The 24,977-nt window shown below is 37.2% G+C and overlaps 1 protein-coding gene across 4 annotated transcripts in view; it reads left to right on the top strand.

Annotated features, from left to right (window-relative positions):
* ATRNL1 (attractin like 1) overlaps window positions 1–24,977 on the top strand; it is a 431,564-nt gene that overhangs the window by 323,581 nt on the left and 83,006 nt on the right. For 2 of the 4 annotated variants that reach the window (XM_085064764.1, XM_085064763.1), the window contains one exon: window positions 22,568–24,450. The exons of the other annotated variants lie outside the window; for them this stretch is intronic. In XM_085064764.1, the coding sequence (XP_084920890.1) occupies window positions 22,568–22,627 (60 nt within the window). In that variant the 3' untranslated portion in view covers window positions 22,628–24,450. Of the gene's footprint in view, window positions 1–22,567; window positions 24,451–24,977 lie in introns of those variants that run through there. 4 annotated transcript variants of the gene reach the window in all.

Genomic DNA, 24,977 nt, shown 5'->3' with positions numbered 1-24,977 from the left:
GCCACTTTTTTTTTTTTCTTATAGACCAAATTTGTGCGTTTGTTTATTCCTAAAATATCCACTAACACCTCAAAACCTGTTGTTTTGCTTGAGCCCTTAATTTTTTTTTAAATTCTATATAATTTCTGAAGTGTACTCAGTCTCTAAATGCGCAGAAAAAAATTCAAATTACTTTGAATGTTCTAGTTACAATGTTCTTTTCTCTGCTGGTTTATTTCTGCTCTCATAGGCAAACAGGCATATTGTGAGAATATCTTAAACATGATCCATAGGAAGTTTGTCTAATGGAGGTTGATGTCCTAATATTTCATCCTAACGAGAGTGAAGCCTTTGCTTATTACCTGATGAGCTGTAGGATCTGTAAATTCTCAATTAGTTCTGAGAACCTGATTTTGTGTAGGTTTTTTGATAAAAGTGTATCTTTCCACTTCACAAAATGTATTTGGCACATGTACTGTATAATCAGATGACTACAGAAATTGTTTGGATAGAAATACATGATTTGTGTTGAACAAAATTGCAAGGAAATTTCATGCTCAATTGGAGGAATTTTGGCTCACCAGCTTACCAGCTAAGTGTAGGTGTTTCAGTGGTATTGGCATGCTGTGAATAAAACTCTTAAATCATTGCATTATGCATGATTGCAAATCCAGAGTATCAAAGTAATTATTCTGATTGTTTTCAAGCAGAAGTGTTTATATGTGTCTGTAAATGTTATGAATACTGACACTGTACCTTTTAATAAATTCAATTTTTGCAACACCTTAATTCATAAAGTAGACAGGTGCAAAATTCAGCAAATGCAAAGCAATATTTATATACTTACATTTATAAGTACTTCTAGGATTCTTCTTGAACAAGGCTTGGTTGTAGGAATCTTGCCTTTGCATACGAAATTCATGACAATGAGATACCAGAATTATTTAAAATGAACATTCCTATCAGAATAACTGAAAAGCACATAGATGGGAATATTTCTCTTTCTCTGGACCTTTCTGCACACCTGATTTGCACATGCCATTCTCTGATTGGCTTCTCTTTCTAGTTATGTGTATTTTCTTGGTATTTCTTTTGGGTTTGGATCAGAAGTTATTTCTCATCTTTAAAGTAGGACATTTCTCCCTTTAAAAGGAAAGAGAAGAAGAAACAGATACAGAAACTGTAGTCTTGCATCAGCCATTTCCCATGTTTCCAGGTGGAACTGGGTACTGCAGGCTGCTGTTTGACATTTAACAACTTGTAGTCCTTAGCTTTGCTTCAGAGACTTTACCTTCTTGCTTGTTTCTAGCTCTGAGTCCAAGATTGTTTAAGGTGTTAATTTCAGTAATAATCTGAAGAATTGTCTTTTCATACCAGGAAATAACAAAATACTGGAATTTGAAAAATAAGTGGGCTCAATCAGGATTCACAGCCCAGTGATGGTTCCTTAATGGTACTGAAGGAACCTTCTCCTTGGGCAATTTCTTTTGGAAATCAAAAGATTATGAATGGCACACTGCAATAAACTCAACACTGCAGTAAAGTAGAAGTTTAAAAGGCAAGTTAGACTGCAGTGAATTTGGGAAGAACAGTAAGTTGGTATCAGGGTTATCTCCTTTAAAAAATCAGCAGTATTTGTGATATGTGATCACTTCCAGTTATAAATGCAGTGTGCTTTACAAATCTATTAGAGTTTCCTATAACAAAGACTGTAAAACATTATGGTTCATTAGTGTGAAGCAGTAAAGTTTTTAACAGATATGTAAGAAATAAAATTTTCCTTTGTCTTCATCTTTGATATATATTCATCTTACTAGAATTTTATTTAAAGAAGAATTTTGCTTTTCCAAGTGCTGTTCCTTGTACTATATCTTTGCAAAGTGACCTTTTTCTTATCTTTATTATCCAGCTTTAAGTAAGAAACTGGAAAGTTTATAGAGGTACTTGCTGTCAGCTTCTTGTCTCAACTCTTTAGGTCTTTAAAAAAGATGTATAAATATTGAACCAACTGGAATTAATAAATAGTTATTCTTTTCTGCAAACAACTTAATGGTTATTATAGGAAAAGTCACTGGGCTGCTGGAGAAGTAAGCAAGCAATTTATTTTATATTGAGAAAATTTCCAAGTTGTAGGAATCAGAAGGAATAAAATATACCCTTCTGAACATGTTTAAATGTCATTTTATGTGCAGAAAAGAGCATTATCCAATGACTCACAAACATAATTTATCTCTTGCAACACCAAGCACACAAGTGCAGGACACTCTAAGATCACCACTAAATATACCAAGAGTCACTGACATGCCTTTGGCAATGAGATCCAGTGAGATCATTTCCCTCTGGGCATATGGATGCTGTAAAGTGTGTCTTTCTTGGGCATTTATTTTTCATGAAAGAAATTTTGAAATTGTATTTAAAAAAAAAAAAGAGAGAAAATATTATCATTTTCCTATAGATTGAGTCAGACAAACATAAAAAATAATCTCCACAGCCTGCTGTGATGTACTCTGTACCCTCAGGGATTGATCAGGAATGTTATTTGCATTACATTTTCTCATCATTCACTTGTTGAGGTCAAGGTAGATTTGCACCAGGTCCAAATGAAGCACAATATATATCTGCCAGTGTGTCATCAAAAGGAAAGTAGGAAATACTCTACTTAACTCTGATGGATTTATTGAGGAATAGTGGATTTGGATGTGTGGTTAAATACAGAGTAATTGCAGAAATAGAGTTCTTTAAAATTAAAAAAAATTGTTTTAGTTTTCTGATTTCCTGGTATATTTAAATGGTAGAAAAAGTGCTACTATCTGAATATTTCATTTTCCTTTTCTCCAGAATAGTTAGAGCATCTCTTTCTATTGTATTAGGATACTTTCATGGGCAATGCTCATTGAAATGAGAGCAATGTGCAGCACGTTTTGATCTAGCAACAGTTTATAACCAGTTTGCAACTACTTTACAAAATAAATAGTTAAGAAGTGTTTAAATAAACTAAGCCAGATGTCTGTCTCAGTAGTGACTTTTAATTCTGTGAAGCTGTAATAACTCAAGGTGAAAAGGAAGCAAGAGAACTGGAAGGAGTACTCAAGCAGTGTCAGTACACATGCACTGCATATAGCCATTGACATCCACAATGGAAGTGGCATAAATCCAGTGCATTAAGTGTCTGATGTCATGCTTTGGGGCGTTTTTTATGCATACATTTGGGCTTGAATTTATGTGAGAGAGGGCAAAGTTGGAGAAACTTGTCTAGGATTGGGAATAAAGGATAGGAGAATTTGTGAGTCTTCAGACCAGTGAATGTTTCAGTAACATTATTGACCTAATCCAAAAAAATCTTATATATCTTGTAATAGTTGGAATTGGGGCTGTTCCAAAAAGTTCCACCGTGCAAGATGAGTGGGGGGAAAAATAGAAAAAAGGTTTGATTACAGACTTTGGGCAGTTTTAGATGTGCCATCTTAGCCACTGAGTATCTCGAGGACGAGGTCTAAAACCTTGAATTTCTGTGCTGGCTTTCTAAAGAATATAAAGCAGAGGGTAGAGCTGATGTTTTTGCTGCAATCTCTGTAATAGCCATTGCTGCTGAGGTGTGCTCTATTACGCTGTTTCAGTTTTTCAAAGACCTTAAAATGTCCAAGTGTATCATAGAACTGAAGCTGCCCTTCAGAGATGAAGGCAGTGAAATCAACTCATTATGTGGGGCAACAACTTTAAATCAGCTGGGAAAGTCAGAAAGCATTGTTCAGAAGAGCTGCTTAGTGAGAGCTGGGGCTGAATGAGAAATTCAAAAGCTCTTCTGTACAAGGGAATATAATTGGTCATTTCTTGGTACATCATCTGTGTAACTGTAGGGTCTTCCATGTGCCCTGCTCACCTGTCTTGTCCATTTTTAACTCTTGCCAGCTTTTCTCCAGTCGACAGATTTTCTCCAAACACCATTGTGTTCTAGCATTATGACCACTAGGTTTGTTACTTTTGTCAGCACTTCTGACAGACAAATGAAGCTATTTGTTGGCTGAGTATTTACAGCACTAGAGATCATCTTCTCATCAGCTGTTTTAGAGGCTTTACATTAATAGGACCAAGGAACTGATCCTTGTTAGGAGAGATCATGTTAAGCTGAAATTCAATATTTTCACTTACTGAATTTGAATTAGGCAGCAAATCTAATCTTTATAAAATCACATTCATCATACACAATAGAATCATAGATAATTTAGGTTGTAGGGAGCCTTTTGTAGTCCTACATCAGTCAGAGAGACTGGGGAGGAGCCAAACCCTTGAGCAAAGTCAAGCCACGTTTGGTGAGATTGTTTAGGGCCCTGTTCAATGGTGTTTTGATTATTATTAAGGAAGATGATTCTGCAAACTCATTGGATCTTGTTCAAATCTTTGACTTCTCTCACTGTGAAAAGCCTTTTCCTAATATCTCCTCAGAATCTTCCTTCTTGAAATTTCTTTCTACTGCCCATTATCTTATCCTTGTGACAGAAGGATGGAATTATCAGTCAGCAAAAGATCCCAACTTGGGCTTCTGCTTTTAAGACTGAACAAATCTTGTACTGCTAGACTTTTCTTCTAAAGCCTAGGCTACCTGTATCTCACTGTTTGCTTGCAAAGATATAATGGAAGATTCGTTTGAGAGTCTTGCTGAAGTCAAGGGTGACACCATCCATCCCGATCTTCCTCTGAGCCTGTCATACCATTACCAGAATTAACCAGGTTGGTAAGGCAAACTTTGTCTTTGCTAAATCCATGCTGCCTATTCCTACTCAAGTTCTTGTTCTTCATGTGCCTGAACAGGGCTTTTAGGGGTGTTTCCTCCATAGTCTTCCTGAGGATGGTGGGGATCAGGTTAGGGTGAGCAGTCTGAATTTTCCTCTGATTTTCCTTGTCGCCTTTCTTAAGGATGTGTGTAACCCTTGCCTTCTTATAGAGATCAGTCAACCAGATGTAAAACATGACCAAACCCAAAATCTGTGTTGCTCAGGATTTCAGGTTCTCTTGTGTGTGTGTGAAAAAAAGTTGGATATAAAGTTCTTGCAAGAACTAGAGAAGTTTTGATGTTAATTTAATCAAAGAACTGCTGTAAAGGCACTTCCTTCAATAGCATCATGTAAGAGTGCTCAGTGTCTGTTTTTCTGCTGATACTGGTAAGAAATATTTCCCAAGTTTTCTCTTATGCCAGCCTCTAAATTCCTTTCCTTTTTTTCCTGGCCTTTATATTTTAGTAGTTGCAATGTGTACCCTTGTATACTATTCAGTGTTTTTGAAAAAATGTGTTTCAATTTTGGCAATGCGTCTGCAGTTACAAAACACAGTTGTGAATTATGAGTTACTTGCATGGTGAGACAAGTTCTGGTTTTTTGGGGTTTTTTTTTTGGGGGGGTTGTGGTAAATTAAGCACAGTTCAAAAGGCTACCAACCCAGAAAAGTTTACTGAAGCTTAGAGCCCAATAAACGCCAATTTTGCAGAAGAACTTTTTGTGAAGAACAGTAGTTGACCATGGAAAACATCCTGGAAATGGGATGAGGTGGGGAAGGTTACGTTTCTTTCTTTTCTTTTTTTTTTTTTTTTTTTTTAAAGGCAGGGTGCCTTGGCTGGAGCTCAATTTAAAGATAAGGGAAACTACACTAAAGCTGCTTTCTGTGCTGTACAAATTGGCAATGCTATTTTAGTTTTTCAAAGAAGAAACAAAAGAGAAAGTAGATTTCAGGTGCCTATTACAAAGAGTAAATGAGAAAGATTTGTTTTGGTCTTTTATTTGGTTTTTGGGGGTTTTGGCTTCTTTTTCTCCTTCTTTCTACATCTGATTTTGTTTGCTTAGTTTCTCTTTTTTCTTCTTTTCACGGTAATATGTCAATTATAGTCTTACTTGTATTTGACAGCTGCATTTTAAGAGAGCCCAGTGTTCAAAATCATCCCTCTTTAGGACATGCTAGTATCCTCTCTGAAACAGGCTGACTACTCTTCTTAATTGTAGTAAAATTTTACTTCAATAGATGGTACCTCATTTTTGGAATAGGTGCCTTCATTTGACTAACGAAAAAGTCTCAACCCCATCATAAAGGCATCATTTTCTTTCAGTGCTTTATTGACACATTTCAGTCCTTGAGAGTCTAAACTGTGCATTTTAGGTCAGCAGGTGTGATAACAATATAATTGATACACACATATCTTAATAACATCAGCTGTATCTTAATAACAGCTCTGGTTGTCCACCAGAGGTGGTGGAATTGTGTACCCCTAGGTATAGTAAAGTGAATAATCCCAAATACCTCTCTCCTAAGAATGTTAGATCTCTAAAGCATGTGAACAGAAGAGTCAGTGTGATAAAAATATGTTTTAATTGCTTTCACAACAGATGTAGTTCTGGAGTCTGAGCTCTGGTTTAGCAGTATCCTTCCAATCAACATCTCTTCTTTTTCATCTTTTCCAATAGATGAACCATAGTCAATGACAGTCTTTGCTCTATGTTCACTTGTAGCTGTAGATAATGCAATGCATGTCCTAATTTTTCAAGCATATTCATGTGCAGTCCTATCCTTTGAAATAAAATTCAGAGTGAGCAATTTTATAGTTGGTTGCACTATGATAGAATTTGCAAACAGAGGTACTTGTGTGATTGTTGTATCTGTGTCTTGGGAGAAGATTCTTGAGTATGTGATATAAAACAGCTTTTGAAATTGGAGAAGTGATAATGGAAAGTGAGTCCACAGTGTTGTATACAAATACTTGAACCTACAAACTGAGAAACTGTCCTCTGTCTGTGACCTGGAGTTACTAATGCAGATACTGATCTACCTCTATAGATATTTTAATCCACAATGAATGTGACAATGAATTTATTAAGTGTTAGTATTGGTACCCTTTTCCTCAGCTGGAAATGTCAGTTAAGACAGCACATTAATAATGATGAGGTACGTAGTGAATCTTTTGAAATTTGTATTCTGAAATTCCCTGTCACTAATTTAATGCAATCATAAGCAACTTGAAGTCAATGTGACACAAGAAATGATACTCAAATGTCTCATCTCTAATGAATGACAGTAATTAGCCATATTTCAAGGAAAAGATAATATATCATAGATAAGGAAGTTCATATTTCATAAAGTGCCCATTATCAGAGATGTAGGGCCAAATGAACTCTTATGTTACACTCCTATATAAGCTCTTCTGTCACAGAATATAATATTAAAATGATGGTTCTAAAGTAAGTTTTAAGATGGAAAAAACTTTTGAAAATTGATGGCTTTAGTGAACAGTCAACAGCAGTATTTATTTTTATAAGGGCTAATGGAATACTCATGGGAATTAGAGAAAGGCTGTTTGGTTCACCTCTGGTCATTTCCACAGTGACTCAAACAGTGCCAGCTTTGCCTTTCTAGAAAAGCTACAAATAAAACAGCTGTTTTCGAGTATCTGAAAGTCCTTTGCTGCTTATAAAGCCTAGCATGCATCAGTGACCCTCTGAAATGGAGCCTTGGGAGTGATCTGTGCCCTGGGAATGAGGTTTCCCACACTAGTGGAGACCCTGAGCTTTCCCTTCCAAGGTCACAGTGCTCTGAGGTTCAATAGCAAGTAGCTGATTGACACCAGAAGGTGAATCATCCCAGTCTCTAAATCTGGCAGTATCTGGTAAATAAAAATATTTTCATTTACCTCCCATAAATAAAAGGGTGGAAAGTTGTGAAATAGGAAGCAATGGAGTGGGTAAAAGCTGTGACTTAATGCAAATGCTGTCCATTGCAGGAGCTGCAGTAAGTAACATCCAGAGACAATTATTCAGAAAGAAGAACCTCAATGTACCTGCCCTTTATGCAAAGTATGGATGAAGTCTGCTGTACAAAGAGCTGTCAGCTGGAAAAACCAGTTTGTGCTGCTTTGTGCAGGAGTGAGGAAAGACACAATGGAGACTTATCCATAGGAAAACCAGAGTATGATGCTGTTTAATTTCTTGTGTGAAAATGTAACTCTTAGTTTATGATTTTTGTGTTCAAACTCTAGATTGAAAACAGAATTAGTGTATACCTGGCTATGCTCAATAGCATCTCACTCAGAGCTGTCAGTCATGACTGTGGTTTTTGCATGTGGTGCTTTAACAATTGTTTTCTAGGAATCTCCCACTTAAATAGAATAAAGGAGGAAGACTATCAATACTTCTAGCATTCTGAAATGTCTTGAAGTTCATGAGACTTTGTTACCGAGTCTAAAGGGGAATACTCAAATAACCTTTTTTTTTTAATAATTTCCAATCTGTTTGCATTAAAATGATATATAGATTCTTTTCTAGGAATAAAGATTTCTTACAAAAATTAATGCATGGAATTTAGTGGTTTCCTCACAAATTGCAATACCATTGAAACAGACATTGTATTTGAAAAGACATGTAGCTTTTCTTTAGCAGTGCTTGAAATGGAGTCATAGGGATTTCTACATGTGACAGATTCAGATTCAAAATAGCAATTTTGAAGGAATAAAAGATATTTTGTGGAGTGGAACAAATATTCCTGTTGTCTGAATGCTATCTGAAGTGTCCCGTTTCTCTGAACATGTGTTTGCAGAAAATTAACACCATTATACTTCATGTTTCCTTCCTCCTAAAGTGAAGCTGAGTTAGCACTGTGTGAGGGTGTGGCTCCAAAAGTATTTTAAATGCTTGCAGTGCTCCAGATTGTCTAAAGTGTCATAATTAACAAAGTGAGGTTCTTCCAGTATTCTCTAAAAATAATTTTTACAAATTGAGAAGTTTTTGTGGGTGAATGGAGTCAGGGTCCCTGAAGTGTGAATGTGCTTTTGCTGACTTATAGCTTTTCATAATTTAAGTAGTAAAATCTGTACTATGCAGATGAGAACCTTTAAGGGAAAGCAAATATTACAGTATTTCAGTAGCCTTGTAGCTATTTAAAAAAGCCCATTAGTAAATGCTGTTTATTTCATGTTTAGTTTTAGAAATGCTTCTTATATATTAGTAGATATTCATCCCACTTTACACACAGAAAAAGTGACAGAGAAAAATTGGAAGAAAGCCCAGGTTTTTTTTTTTTTACTCCTTATCCAGTGACCTACTCATAAGTGACAGTATTTATATTGGTCCTTTCCATCTTCAATCTAGATATGGCTTTCAGCATAAGAAAGGCAATAAAATATAACCCAGTAATTACTACAGCTTTTCCTAAAAATACAAAACCTAACTAGAACTCATTCAGAAATATGTTGTCAATTTAAAAACACAAAATGAAATGTTGGGGTAAATTTGTCCCAGAAGATTTTGCTATTGTAGTGCCTATTGCTGTAGTAATCCATTTTTAGATGCCTGACTCAGAACTGAATCCAGAGCCATGTGTGGAGCAGAGCCAGCAGGGAATACTGAAAAAAGGGATGCCTCTTCAAAAGTACCTCAAACACTGCAGAAAGCTGATTCTGTCAAGTCAGGATTTGCCTCTAAAAATGATCTCCTGGAGCTGGGCTCATGCTTCTGCTCTCAGAAATCAGAGGGCTGCTGCATTTGTAGTTTGTGCAATAGTTCAGCACCTCAGACAGTCACTGGAAATAGAGGAGATGGATGTTCCAGGCACTCATCAGCCAGCAGTGAGAGAATATTTTCCATGACCTGAACGTGAGGCTGTGGGCTGCTCTTGTCATTTGCTACCATAACTGTGACTCTGCTATTGTACAGAAAAGGGTTCTTGAACTCAACAAATTTGGTGGAAAAATGACCTGTGACCTCAGCTGCTGTCCTGGGAGACAGAAGATGGGGATGGGTTTTATAATCTCTGCACTGAGTGATGTCTAAGCCTTTAATCCAGTTATACTGAAATCATGTGTAGTTCATGAATTGCCCTTCAACTCAGAATCAAAAACTTAGTCTCTCTCTAGAACTATAGTAAAAATAGGTTCCAAAACTGTACTTTGGCCAGGCCTAATTAATCCTGGATTTTTCATCATTCCATAGGAAACTTCAGCAGGAGAATGTTTACTTTTGTATTCCTGCATGTACTTCTGTAAGAGATAAACACTGAAGTTATTAACTGTGTTTAAACTGCAATGTGTGAAATTTTCTTTGTGTACCGACAGGAGTTTATTTGGTTTTGGACTTAGGTATCAGTAAAGTAACAGTTGTTTGCTTTTTGGTTTTTGTTGTTGGGCCTTTTTTGTTTGTGTATTTGTTTTGTGGGGGGTTTTGGTGGGGAGGAGAAGAAGGGTAGAGGAACAGGCAGCATAGTTAATCTCAGTTCTACACATCCTCAGTCCTGTCACAGTTGACCCTTTTGGATGTGGATCTAGTGTTTCAATGGTTAATACATTTCACCTGTTTTTTATGGTCTGTTTAAAATCGTGCCTTCACTTGAGCTGTGATAAATTTAAGAGCCACTTAAAGTTTTCTTGCCTTCATCCATTAAAATGGTCTCAGAGTCTTGGTGCTTTTATTGGTGCTTGTAGATTTGGATTTAATAGTCTTTTAAAAGTTGTTCAGTAAAGCAAATAGAGTTCTTGACACTTCAAAGCATATTTCCAGACCATAGTTAGTTCTGGAGTTCTCTGAATGGACTGTAGTTCTGAGTTTTCTGTGTCCCTTGTGTGGACTAGGTCTGAAATGTGGGAGTTGATCATAAACTGGTATGGTTTTGTTAATGCTTCATGCTTGATAAGGTTCTGGTCAAAACTGAGCATAATCTTGTAAATGCTGTGTAAAATCATCCCTGTACCTCTTACTTCTCATTGCCCAGTTCCCCTTTAGGGATGAATGAATTCTGTGCTTAGGTAGGACTTTGCATTCAGCTGTATTGTGATGCATAAATCTTCCTTAATGTTGCTTTGTACATAGTGTTCATCAATGGTAAATAACAATTTCCTACAGATCAATGTTATTTATAATCTGAAAGCTTTATTAAAAAGACTTTATTCCCATGTAATGATTAAATTAATGGGTTGGATGGGCTCAAGTATCAGTTGTTACAGGATGGCAGTAGAAATAGTAGTTGATACTTCTTCAGAAATACAATTTATTAAAACCTGCCTGTATTTTGATGTATACTCCTACTTGGATCAGTCAGTTCTGGTGCTGGACTGAAAGTAAGATCCACTCACAGGTTTTCAGTCATGTGCTGATGCCTTGCAACCTTGAAATATTTTTTGTTCTAATTGCAAAGTTTTGTAGTTCTAATTCTGTAGGGGTTTCACTAAAGAAGTATAACCATTTTTCTTTAAAGAAAATGTCTTCAAAAAATTTCAAAACTGAAGCATTAAACAGTTTTTCCTAAGTTCCTAACATGCTGAGGGGGTGGGGAGTACATTTAAAATCTATTAAACTATTATCTTGATTTACTGGATATAGATAATTTTCTTTTAACCTCTTTTGTGTGTTTATAATAAATTTATAAACTCTTAACTGAGCCTGCTGCTAGAAGAAAAATGTCAAATACCATATTTCCCCCTGCCTTTCAGCTATCAAACTCTTGCTGACAGGTGGGAATAACCATTTGATTCATGTCAGCACAGATTTGTGAGGTGTTAGCTTGGGTAATGATACTAAATTAAATCTCTGATTACCTCCTCATTTGTGTCAGTGTAGCTGTGAATAGAGAAAATCCATTTAACTTTGTTGGGGGGGATATCAGACTTTTATAAAAGAGTGTTGAGTTGAAGTAAAATGTTGTGTTATTAGTCTAACTTGAAGCTAAAGTTAAAATACTTCCTCACTCACAAAGAGGTTTTGAGTGATATCTGATAAACAGTGGTGTTGCTGCAGTGCTGGTGATGTGCTATTCAATTTTTAACTAGGTTGGTCAACATCTGTGTTCAGCCTGCAGCATCTTCCCAGTGGAAGCTCAGGCTGTAGCTCTAGGACAGGCTTAGTCAATGGATTACTTTTTGCTAACAGGAATGATTTATGGATGCTCCCATAAGGAGAAAAGTCATGAGGCAAAGCACAGACAGCTTTTCATGCTGTAAAAGAGAAGATAGGAAGTAAGAGCCTGACCTATTTTTGAGATGGCATTTCAAAGCTGTTGCTGTTGGACTTTTTATTAAAATAATTCATGTTACTAAAGGAGAGTTGAAAAGGCTTTCTAAATATTTTAGTTTATTGCTGCTTGTTTGCAAGTGTGGTTGATTTTCCTTGAAGCCACAGATTACAGGAGAATGTTAATAGTTATTTTGAAATACAAAGTGATCTGCCTTGACTCACGAGCACACTGCACAGTCATCTGAGGTACCTGCAGGAAGTCAATGAAGCTGTCAGGAGGACCCTTTGCACTCAGCAGTGTGACAACTGTGAGAACAAGGTGTTGGGCTCTGTCAGGTACCTATTGCAGGTGTGCTGGAACATTGATGTGTTTCAGTGCTTCGTTTGCAAAGTAAAGAAAAAAAGGCTGATGATGTATTGATTTGCAGGAATGTGTGTTTTAGAGGTAGGCATGGCTGACATGGTTCTTGGATGTAAAGCTTTATCAGATTAATAAACCCTTCCATTATTATGCCACCTCACTGTTTCCTTGTAATGCAACTGCATGTTTTCACTCAGGCATTGTAACTGAAGTTCAGAGACTGTTGAAAATCTGGAAGGGGAAGGTCTTGTCATGAGAATATTAAATTGTTTCTAGCTGACAACTTCCTCAGAGCCTTTAAGAAATTTATGTTTTTCATAATTTTTCAAAGGCTCCAAGTCAGCTGCTTTTTGCTTAGCTTTCCTTGTTTCCAGTTGCCATCAAATAACCCAAAAGGCTTCAGAGAGAGGATGGAGAAAGCACAGGATGAACTAAACCCTTCCCTTGCCCCAAACCAGAGGACTTTTGCTTCCTTTCATTCTGCTGTGAACCTCTTTTGCATTTTCTTCTTCAGCATCTGGACATCAAGCTCTCCAGATGTGCTGAGGTGTGTTAAGTACTTCCACAACTGGTTTTGGCTGAGTCAGCCAGAAGCAGCAGAGGACACTGCATCCATCCCAGTGCTATTAAAAGCACAGACTCAAGCCTGATACTGAAGCAGTAGGCAGGCATTTGTAATGAAATATGCTGCCAGTGGGAAGAATAGGGGTGTCTGGATGTGGAATAAAATTGCTAAATATTTTCCAAGTAGTCAATGGCAAAATTGAGTTACAGTCTGCTTTAAATTATTTACAGAAGAATTTAAATTTGCAAACTTATTACAGCAAGCTGCTGCTTTTAACAACACTCAAGTTCTTGAAAATTCAATGCTAAAATGAGTTATTACAAGTGAGTTAGCTGTCTGAAATTAAATTAGGTGATAAACAATCCATTTCTCTGCAGTAAATTGGCATTCATGACAACTAGTTCTAGTATGCACCTGAACCCATTATTCTTGGCACTTCATAAAGTTGCAATTGATAGCAATTTGTATTGACAGACTCTTATTGAATATAATTCTCAACAGAAACTAGCTAATCAATTAATTAATCCTAGTGTTACTCAAGTTTGTTTTTATGTTGCTCCATCATTCAGAAAATTAACTGTTAACATTGTTTACAATTAATATAACTTAAACACTTTAGTTTTCGTTGGCTGAATTACCAAGCTTAGACTAATTAAGTAAGCATTAAAGCTTTCTGAATCACTAGCAAAACTGAAAATTATGCATGCTAAATTGAAAAACGCACAACAAAAACTGATTCTATAATACACATCATTATGCAGGATTTCAAAACAGAATGTTTAGTCTTGCATTTCCTCTTGAAAGCTGCTTGGGTGCATTTGGAAAGTCACAGCCACTTCTGAAGAGACTTGAGAGAGTAATCATCAGCAATATTATGATGAAAAGCACCATCACATCATGTTCTTCTAAGGCTATCTAATAACTATTTGCATCTTCCCTCACTTTTAAATAAGACTTTCTTAAAATTCAAAATTGCAAAGGAGTAACTCCATCTTACTGCCAGATCATTATGGACAGATGCTCTAAGTACGTGGCTGTGCAGAGAATGCCAGGATTGATCAGCTTGGAGCAGCTTTGAGTCAAAAAGTCTTCCCTGGAGAGCCAGGGCTCTGCTTGCCTGCCTCTGACTGCAGGAACAGAACCTACATTATGTACTTTGATTTGTGTTGACAAAAATTTAATTACATAATATTAAACCCTTAAATTCCATTAGATGAACTCTTGTCTCATTAAACATGAGTCCTGGCCCAGAGCCCTGCTTTGCTCATGTAAACACAGAATTCCTCTTGCAAATTTGGAGAATGGCCCTGATCACCTTTATAAGAATAAAGGCCTTTTTTTCCTGGAAAAATTAGAACTTGCTGCTTCTGAGAGAGCTCTGGGTTTAAAAACTAATATTAGTCTTGTCTAGGTGGCAATCAGGAGAGTTATATGTTTTATTTAGGTCCATTAGTAACATTTGGGTACAAATCTGTTTACCTCTGGTTTTCTTCAGCAGTGTGTTCTGAGTGTCCTGGTTTTGAAAGCTTTTTCAAATATTCTAATGATGTGTGGAGGGTACCTCTTTATTTGGTCACTGAATAACTGAACACAGTACAAGAATTTCAACAGTGAAACAGGTTCATCTTCATCTCATAAGTAATGGTTTGGGGGACATGGAAGGCACACAGAAGTCATCCAAATGCCTGCTTGCTTCTTGCAGGACTGGCTGGAGGAGAAGCTGCAAGGAAAACTGGGCTTTGTGTCTGAGCAAGAGGTGCTGTGGTAGTTGAGCTGCCTCAGAAGAAATACTCCAAATGTCTTTTTCTTTGTTGCTTCCTTACCTTAGAAACAATCAGGGATTCTCTCAAAATCATTTTTGTTGTCTCCTAATTACTGTCTACTAGATTGAGCCTGAAAGATGTTGGACACATCTCTTTGATATATTAATATATTAAGGTAGAGGATTTTTAATTTTTCTAGTAGATAATTTAATCTAAATTGGAATCTGACCTGTGAGGATGCAGGGAAGCCTAACATGAAATGCTACAAAATTTTTGGTGCATACTTTTTTCAGTTCTCTTTTAACACAGGAGGGCTAGGATGTGATAAATCAGTTTAGATACCAAAGAACTTGATTGGGATACTCAATTTTACTATAATAGCCTAATCTAAAACACTCAGTCCTTTTCAGCTCTTCCATACTCTTTCAAAATTGTTCCTAACAAGGACAATCTCTAAAAAATGGGGCATTTGAGACAAGTTAATGATGCTATAGTTGCTCAAGATAACCATTACCTAAGAGTACCATTTGCTGCCTAAGCACAAGGCTGGATACAGTGAAAAGCATCAAAGGTGTTCTCTAGCAACTTGGAGGGACTTGAAAGAAAGTGGTATTTGCCATTTGAAGAGATGTGCAGTTAGACAAAACCACAGGATTAAAATAACCCACAACTTCAATGTGAAAAGAAATGCAAAGTGAAAGAGAGGTTAACCTAGTTTTCAAGTTCACTTCTGCTTAGATTTTGCATCAAGTTAAACTCCAGGAATTGGGACTTTCCTTATTCTGACTTAATTTCACTTTCAACATCAATTCTTTGATATTTTTATCAATGCTTATTCTACTAAGTCTGTTCAAAGACAACCTCATTACACTGATTCCCTCACCCTCTCTCAAAATTTTTCATGCAATTAAATGCTTCCCTTTAAGTTACCAAGTGTGATGGTATAGTGCTGTATTGAAATATGTATCCTGCATAACTTGCTGTGAAAGTTTGAGTTGACTTATTGATAAATTAGATTTAAGTGCTCAGCATGACCATTAGCAATTTCTCCATAATTATGTGAAAAGTTAAAATAACATGAGGAAAGGAGGCAGATTCAGGCTTTTTAGTATTTCAGGGGAGGTTTGTGCATTAAATGGAAGTGCTGAAAACAAGATTTCTCTACTAAACGGGAAAGAAAAATATTTTTTATTCAGTCAATTTCTGTTCTCTATCAACAATCTAATCACTTCAATATTTAACTAAATCCTTGTTCTTTTTGCAAGTGAGGGGAAATGTATGAGAATGGGCAGATAGGGGTAAACTGGCTGGGGTTTTGTTGGTTTTTTTGCTTTGTTTTGATGTTGTTTTCAAAGAACATCACCTCCACCCCTGCCAAGACCCCAAACTTTCTATCCTGAACTTGAGAAATCAAATGCTGTCAACTTCTGTTCCTCTTCCAGTCGATCACCCAACCCAACTTCAGCCTGCCAAGGAGAAGGCACATCCCTGGGATGTTCTTTGGCACAATTTTGCCCATCCTTACCTGTTGCCAAGTCTCAATTCCTCTTTGGGAGGGGAAGCAGCAGTATTGGAATATCTTTGCAAGTCTCTTTCATCCTGCCCAAGAGACACAGTAGACTCCATTAGTGATAAACATTAGAACACTGTGTGCTTTTTACTTCAGAAGCTTCTGGCCTTTAGGGTTGCATATTTATTTCTAATCAATGAAGAAAAATTGAAAGAATCAGGAAAAGCCATATGTATTGCATGCAGAGATGACATCAGAAGTTATTGTGTCTTTTATTTACTAGGGTATTTGAAATGCATGTACAAAGACACAAAACTTGTTGCCATTTATCATTCAAATAGAGACCAATTTTGGCAAATTGGGCTATAAAAATAAAGCAATTGGAAGCAGGCAAGAATCTACCTAAAGTGGCTTCTCTCAGGGGAAGAAAACCAAACAAAAAACTGTTTACTGATAACAAAGCTGAAATTTCTGCTGGTTTGTTGTTGCGTTTTTGTTTTTTTGGTTTTTTCTCAATTGTGGATCAGGATTTGTGAAGCACAGCATCACAAGTGGCAAATTTACCTCCTTAAGTGTTGGCACTGGGAACAGACTGGCAACTGGGAGAAGGCATGGAATAAAAATAGCATTGAGAGCAGTAGATTATCTTAATAAAAACATATGCAGTCATAAGGAAAGTTGGGTTTTCTGTTTTGAATTATATTAGTGCTTGTGAGGTTACTGACTCCCTACTAAGTGAAAATGTTCTGCCTTGTGTTTTGTACATTCATGAGCAGATCTGCCTGCTCAGGATGAAAGGATCCTTTAAGGTGGGTGCCTTAAAGTTTGCAACACCTTCCTTAGTTCCATCGCCTTGTTTTATTTCATGTTCTTGTATTTAAGCCAGGCCAGAATCTGACTCCAAATTTTCACCTAATTTAAATGAAGAATGGTTTCCTCCCACTCCAAGAGTACTACATAAGCACCAACATTTTCAAGCAATAACATTCTTAAAGTATAAAACTACTTTCTTCTTCATGTTGTGTTATCTGACCTTTCACTGGCATGCCACTTTAATTAATGGTGCATAATTGCATCCCACTGCTGACAAAAAGCTGCAATGTTGTTTGCCTTTGTTAGTCAGGGCCAATTATCTGTAAAGTCATCCTTTTGAATTTTCCACTATCAATCATCACCAGTGTACATTAAAAAAAAAAAAAAAAGCTGTTACATCAAAAGGAGGATTTTTCTCACCCCACACTTTTGTACATAAATACAGCAGTGTCCTTTCTGTTATCTGCTTTCTTTTTCCTCAAGTAAGTGATGTCTGACAAAGACTCACTGGAGCAGGGTATCAAGTCTTCCTGGAAAAACTTTTCTCTACAAATTTGGAATTTGAAACTACCACTAGGGGAGTTTCTTCTTATAATTAAGATATTTCTCAGTGGGGAAGATGTGCTCTGTTACTGTGAGGACTTGAAGGTTAGAAGGGACCCCTGAAGGTCAGGAGCAATCCCAGCTGCACTCTGGGCCACAGAACTGCAGTGACTTTTTGTCCCTCTCTGCATGTACTGACTCATTTTTGATGGAAACCTAAACTTCTTCTGAATGTTAGGATGTGACTTTATTTTACACTCATACACAACAAGCCTTTCTACTCAAGAAACAATGAACACTTTCTAGTCTAAAAAGCTTGATGCAAGATAAGGAAAAACTATTCCTTCTATCACTTCTATCCTTCTGTAGTTTACTTGTAAACTGTTATTCTTAACAGATCATCTTGACTTTGAGTTGGTTTCACTTGCATTCAAATTTTTAAAAAAGTAAAAGTTTTATTTAAGTGGGTAGATAATTGTAACTGTAATGTTGTTGATATCATTCCTAGCTGTGCATCTGTACAAGATTTGGCAGCTTTTTCCCTTTAAAAACAGCATTTCTCTTTATTCATTTCAGTGTTATCTGTTTGAAGATAAAGAGCTGAAAAGAAAAAGCTACAGATAAAGAAAAACTTGGACTTTAGGAAAGTTGGACATTATTAGAAGCGGATGATATGTTAGAAGTGGTCTTTTAAAAATAATTCTGTATCTGTATTTTGTGCAGGGCAAAACTCAGAGTGTCTTAAAGTACAGCTGCAGAAATGTTAGATCTTAATGAAAGTGTTGGAAAGACTTCTGCAGTCACTGACAGTCAGGCTGTGACCTGCTCAGATTCTTAGCAGAGTGATGATCACAATTGATCATCCATCCTTGAAATGAATACAGTAAATTCAGGAGGGGGATGTGATCTAGTCAGAGAATGTGGTACTTTTGTTCTCAAATAAAACCGAGCAATATAATCTGACTACAAGTAAGATCTATACCCCTCAGCAGAAGAACACATCAAAGCTTTTTATGGGTAGTACAGTTAATTGGACTATTCTAAAAATCTGTGTATCAATCAACAGGCAAGTCTGTCCTTTAACTACGTAATAAGTGGTGAAAAGCCTAAGTTTGGGTATCTGATCCTCTGTAAAATATTTGGAGGCTCCTTAGCTACTGAAAAAAACCTTAATGGAATTTAAGCAACGGAGCACTGGAGTGTTTAAATTGCTCATCACATGAGACCAGTAAGAGGACTCCCATTATCAGCCTGCTTGCAAAACTAGCTTGCATGCTTTCCTTCATTTCCTCTTCCTACAGCTTTCTAACATTTGGATGGGTAATGCACATGCACTTGTGAGTCACAGGGTGAGTGCAGAGGGCAGGAGAGTGTCTGGCAGTTCAGTAATACAGACTGAAAATAAGGTCACTTCGTTGTGTTGTGACATATCGTGAAAGACGAATAAAAGCCTCTGCTGCTCTTAACCAAATATGACAATAGGCAAATGTCCCAGTGCTGGAAACACTGGAGTCAAAGCAGGGCCTTAGAGCAGGTCAATTATTTCAATTATCTGGAATTCATGATGTAAAACAGCAGCAGCCTTCAGGAAATATGCAAGAGCCTGGCAACTGCTTGATCAGTTATGACAGTCGCTGCCAAATATCATGTCCCATCAGGTTTTTGCACAAAGAGAGCTTGGAACAGGTGGAATGTTTTAGTTACCTCTGCTCCATCACAGCACAGCTCTCAGGACATCTAACAGGCTACCAACTGCCTGATTCAGTGTGACATCACTGGCAAAAATCACATGGCAATAAGGAATCAGAGGATGGGCGGGGGGGAGTACACAGAGCAGATGGATTGCTTCAATTCTTTGGGCCCCTTGATGAATAAGGACTTCAGCTGCCATCAGCAGCTCCTGTGGCAGGCAAGCAATAACTGCACTGCCATGACATAGCTTTAAAATCTGGTGTGGTTTAAGCATTTCAACAGCTGTAAAGCTCTGATTTGTCTCAGCACTGGCTTGACCCACAGCCACCTCCAGTGCTGAGGGGGAACACTGAGAAAATTGTTTTTGAGTGCTTCCAAGTACTTCATGGTATTTCAGAGTTTGTTTTCACGCTGCTGAGAGAACATTGACCCAGCACCAAGCTTGCTGTTGGCACCTTTTGATTTTTTTTTTTTCAGCTGGGGAAAACTAAGGACTGTTTAATATCGGTGCCAGGACAGAAAGAAATAGCTTAGATCTGGTTATGAATAAATTTAGGAAGGCCTCAGCATCCAACAAAATGATCCTTAGTTGTATAATATACTAGCTCCAAGATCTGATAGGCCTGAAATTTGTTGTGAAAAAATTATTTAAGAGCACACCCCCTCATTTTGCCTTCAGTCTTTCTCTAGGCTTTTGTTAACACACTGTACTTCAATTTCTCTTTTTATGTTTGCCTTGATGTTTAAACAAACTTATGATTTTTGCTTTTACAAGAAGATATGTGGTACCTTATATCACTGTCCTCTTTCAGCTAAAAGTTTTTTATTGACTCTGGTGCACAGAAGTCTAGTTTACACATTAAAAGCTAAAGAACAAAGGACACTGAAGAATTAATAAACTTTGAACAAAGGGAGTTGTTTTTGCAAACCAAATCCCATTTGAGTTTTATCAGATTTTAAATCTAATATCTGCTTTGGTTGGGCCTTGAAGGCAGAATAGAGAGTCAATAGGAAGCTTCTGTTTGAGCTAATATGACTTGTTAGCATCTTTCAAAAAGTTAAAGTTGTAAAGGATTTTATTTCTGACCCCTTCAGTGGCTTTAAATTCACCTCAGCACAGAATTGGTGGATGAATATTTTTTTTTTGTAAGTAATTAACCCTGTTATGCAAACACAGCCTAGTCATGGATGGACATCATTTATGTTAGAAGATGGGTGTTGAAGAATTCAAAATTTGAATATTTTCAGTTCTTACATTGGAAAACTAGATCGAACCATAAAGTAAGAATCTTGAGGGAAATGGAATATTTACTGTAATATTTACTGTAGGTTTATATAAAACACAGTTATTAAATGTTTTGTGGAGGCCAAAGAAGAAAATCCCCCCCAAAAAACCAACTCCTTTTTTGTCACCATCATCTTGCTTTAACATAATTAATGAGGGGTATTGATTACATTCCATCCAAGGAAAAAGTAGTCCTCATTAATATCCTTTATCTGAGCTGTCTATTTCCCATTGCAGGGGAAATGGCTTCTAATTTGAGATCAAGAAATTAGTTTTGAAAGGGACAAATATCACAAACTGATACAGAAATCTGATCTTTTCTTCTGTTTCCTACTGGTTTGAAACCTGCAAAGTACCAAACACTTGTCTCTGATGGTCATTTCCATCCAAAATTGCTTGGAAGTTACTGAGAGAATCTTCCTGCCTGCTTTTACAACTTCAGTGTAATGAGTGGCATTTTAATAGCATTCATATGGTCACTGCTTGAGATCAGCTTTCCTTTTTTTTTAGTTCCCTTCCTTTAATATTCTGACCAAACAATGTTAACTCTGACTAGTTCAAAAATCAGCTTTAGATTTAAGCTGTTACAGAGTCTGCTCTTGTATTCAGATCAGGTTTGTGTCTGTCCCTGTGAGTCAGAATGCTAATAGTTATACAGCTGCCTTAAAAATCGAAGACTTTAAAATATTAGGGGTGAATTATACTCTTTCTCACATGTGATTCAGTTAGCTAAGACAGGAGCATGTTTCATTCTTTTCTTGTAACCATCAAAATTTGAAGTTTGCTTTGGAGTGAGGTTTTTTTTTTTTTTATGGAAGTCCTTCAGAAGCTGCAGATACAGTAGTAATAAAATTATTTCAAGTCTTGTAATAAAATGGTGAAGACTGACAGCATTGCTTTCAAGGAAGTTTTGTGGTTTTTTGTTTTGGGTTTGGGGTTTTTTTTTAAATTATGGTGAAGATTGAATCTCCTCTAGTTTAGTCTTTTCATTCTGTTAGAACAAGGCACAATTGACCCTTTATTGTAGAAACAGTTTTGGGACCAAGTTTGGCAGGATGGTGCAATATCAGAAGCTTGGTAACATCCAAAACAGATATAAAACTGAAGTTACAATAGCTTTAGGTGAAAAGGGGCAGAAGATCCAGAATGGGCAGAGAGACTCTGGAGAGCACCACAGAGTTGTGAGTGATGCAGAGGAAGGAAGGCCAAGACTAAAATCTTAAATAGGCTTGTGGAATTAAAAAGAAGGGTCACAGGTAGAGGCTACCTGAAGAGAAAAACAACAGAAGATATTTGCACAGAAGGAAAGGAAGAGGTGAATAGATGACTCAGGGAAAATACTTTTTAAAAGGACAGAAAGGATTGGAAAACTTCATATATATATATATATGTGTGTGTGTGTGTATATATATATGTATATAAAAGAGAAAAGAAGTTGGAGGAAATGTAAGTGAACTAGATGAAGTGGAATAACAATGGACAGGTTAAAGAATGGTATTTGAAACCAAGATTCACTGACACCTTTTGCATTTTAGACAATCACAAGTTACAATTGCAGGGGTTTTTGCTTTGCGTTCTATGGCATTATTATGCCCCATTAAATAACTGTCTTGGTTCCTGCCAGAGGAAACTTTGCTGCTCCCTACTCCAGTAAAGCAATTTAAGTGGATACAGAACCTCCTTGTATTCTCGAGTTTTATAAGCAAAGCACTTGGTAGTTGTGTAACATACAGATATGATCTTATATTGCAATTTTTATCCACTTAGAAATACTGTCCCAGGAAAGCTAGCAGGTAGTCTTTTTAAACAGCTGACAGCACAGGGGAGAAATATTGTGTTTATATGTGTGGTTTTCCAGAAAGCCTATTTCACCTTGGATACCTTTAGCTAGAGAGTTGACCAAAACTACAACCCCAAAAACCATAGAAAAAAATGTTTCAATGTGCTGTGGTTTTAATTGAAATATCTCTGAATCCATTTTTCACCTTTGACACGATGCTCTCATACAGTGGTCCTAGAGATAAAGCCATTGAAGATTGTATTTGAAGGAATGAAGATAGTTTTCATTGGTGTTCTTTTAGGATCGGCCACAAGGACTGAATAATGCTCCCAAAGAAATACGTTTGGATGAAGATGACTGAACATGCAGATCCAAAGGCCTTTTAGGATATGGTGAACCTTTGGCCTTGGATGAAGAATGTTCTTGGATGAAAGAACTCCAGCTGAAAGACTTTGTCTTTGCCTTTTGCCTTGAGAATTGCAAAGATATGAAAGACATAAAGGAAGCAAAGATTTGCAGCTGAATTCTTGCAGGGTGCAGTTAAGTGGCTGATGCTGCAGCCAGCCTGCCTCAGTGCTGTGGAATGTCACCTGCTTGTACCCCTTACCAGTCTCCTGGGACTCCCCAAAAGCCTCCCACACATTTTGATATTTTCCTGCTTTCTATTTGCAAATCATATTAGCAAATTTTGATTGCATCGTTTTTGCAGTGATGTCAGCACCTCTGGGGTTCATGTATGTCGTGTGTAGCTCTAAAATGCAGAAAATTCTTATTTAGGCTTGGTTCATCAGATTACACTATGCTTGTACCTGCAACTGAACAGGCAGTTAACAAATAATCTTAGCTTTCCTTCATGGTTAATGACTTGCCTAAGTTTGAAATGGCAAGAGTTCACTACCTGAGTCAATGAGCTGACATTCACAATATGGTCAGCCACGGCTGCCTGGGCATTCAAACAGATTTTTTCCTTGAACCTCTGTGTTAAGTCAATAGGAGGATATCTTTGTACATTTCCTGACTAAATATTCAATACTTGAAACTTGATTGTACATTTAATTATTTCACCTCTTGAAGTGTCCTTATTTTCACTTTATAATAAATTGCAGCTCTGCTAGACCAGTTATGTTTAATATCTCGAATGACTTGAACCACAGTGTTTGCTCAGGCTGACCTTCAAAGTGTGTCTGTATAAAGACACATTGCCTAACCACGTTGGTTGCCTAAGTAATTCTGCTAATGTGTAAAAAAACAATTACTGCATGCAGAGAAATACTGTACCAAAGTTAAAGGCTTGCTTTGCCTTTGTCTCTCCTTGTTTCAATCCCCATGGAGAGAGGTTTAGTGGTTTTCCCTGTCCTGGGTAGAGCTATGTCATTCTCCTGTTGTCATACCAACCCCCACATCACAGTTTTTTTTGTGCCAACTGGGCTTGCTCAGGAGGTCTGCAAGAATTCACAGCATCTTTGTTCTAAATGTGACCCCAAGCCCATGCAGTCACCACACATCTGAAAGCACAGACCTGAACAGAAACTCTTCCATCCAAAAAAATGCATCCTCCTCCAGGGTAGCTTAGGTGAGCCTAGACTTCCCAGATGAGGACATACTAAATCTCCTAAATACACTCTGCAACTCAGAGTTTTTCTTCATCAGCTATTTTGTTCTTGCCCTCCCAGCTGGTCTAGCTTTACAAATGCAGTTCTAGAAGCTGCTTTTAGCCAAGTAAGCTTTTCCATATGATGATATGGACAACTGCCTCTTGATAACCCTTAGTTTTTTACCTGAAGAACTGGGAGACAGCAGCCTGTCTTCAACTGGTGACTTTGCTTGCTTGTCTTTTCTCCTTGTGTCTCCTGTGTCTCCCCTCCTCTCCCCTCTTATCTGGCCTTAACAATTCATACAAATTGTGCATGACTACTGGAAATGTCAGTTACTGCAGGTTCTCTTTGCTGGGCTGATTAATACAAAATAATTCCTGCTGAGGTTTATATGTGTGTTTTTGTGTGTGCAAATTGTTAACATAAGCTGCTAGCAACTTGTAAAGATGCATTGGAATGTGTGTTTGCATAAAGAAAGCTAGAATGTAGGATACTTAGGTGCTGGACAGTTCAACTCCATTATTTTTCACTGGTTGTTAATGTACTGATGCTGTTTTGTTACTGACCTAATAAAAGAAACCCTGACCAATGCTTTGCTATTGAGTAGTGTGTATGGCAAAGAGGCCCAGGGGATTTCTCAAACAGAAGACAAAATACCAGAAGATATGTCTGGCTTGACCAAAGCATCATGTTTTTACAGTGATCATGCCCAAAACCAGATGAAGTTAGTCATGGGTTAACTTGAAATACCTATGGGATTTGACTTGTCCTCTCTGTTGCCCACCATTAAAATTGAGCAGCATTTCTGGTTTTGAAAATGTCTCCCACATCAGACAATGTTTTTGTGTGGATGTGCAGCTTTTCCTAAGATTGGGGCTTCTGTTTCTGGGTCAGCAGGGGAGTGTTTGCTCTTTTTAGAGTAATTTTTCGTGTGATTGTTGTAAAAACTTTGCTGAAGATAACAAACCAAAGTTTGCTGAGTGGGTTTCAGTCCAGCTAAGTGTTTTGTTTTTCTGATGCTGGAGCTACCATGCTCTGTTAAAGATCTGTTCCTGCTCCCAAGGGGTGAATAACACTCAGCATTAGACCACAAGATGTTTCCTTTTTCATGTGTTT

Source organism: Lichenostomus cassidix, chromosome 6 (genome assembly GCF_008360975.1).
Source record: "Lichenostomus cassidix isolate B80296 chromosome 6, HeHo_3.0, whole genome shotgun sequence".
NCBI lineage: Eukaryota > Metazoa > Chordata > Aves > Passeriformes > Meliphagidae > Lichenostomus > Lichenostomus cassidix.
The sequence above is the reverse complement of the archived record's forward strand: the minus strand, read 5'-3'. Positions and strand labels throughout refer to the sequence as shown.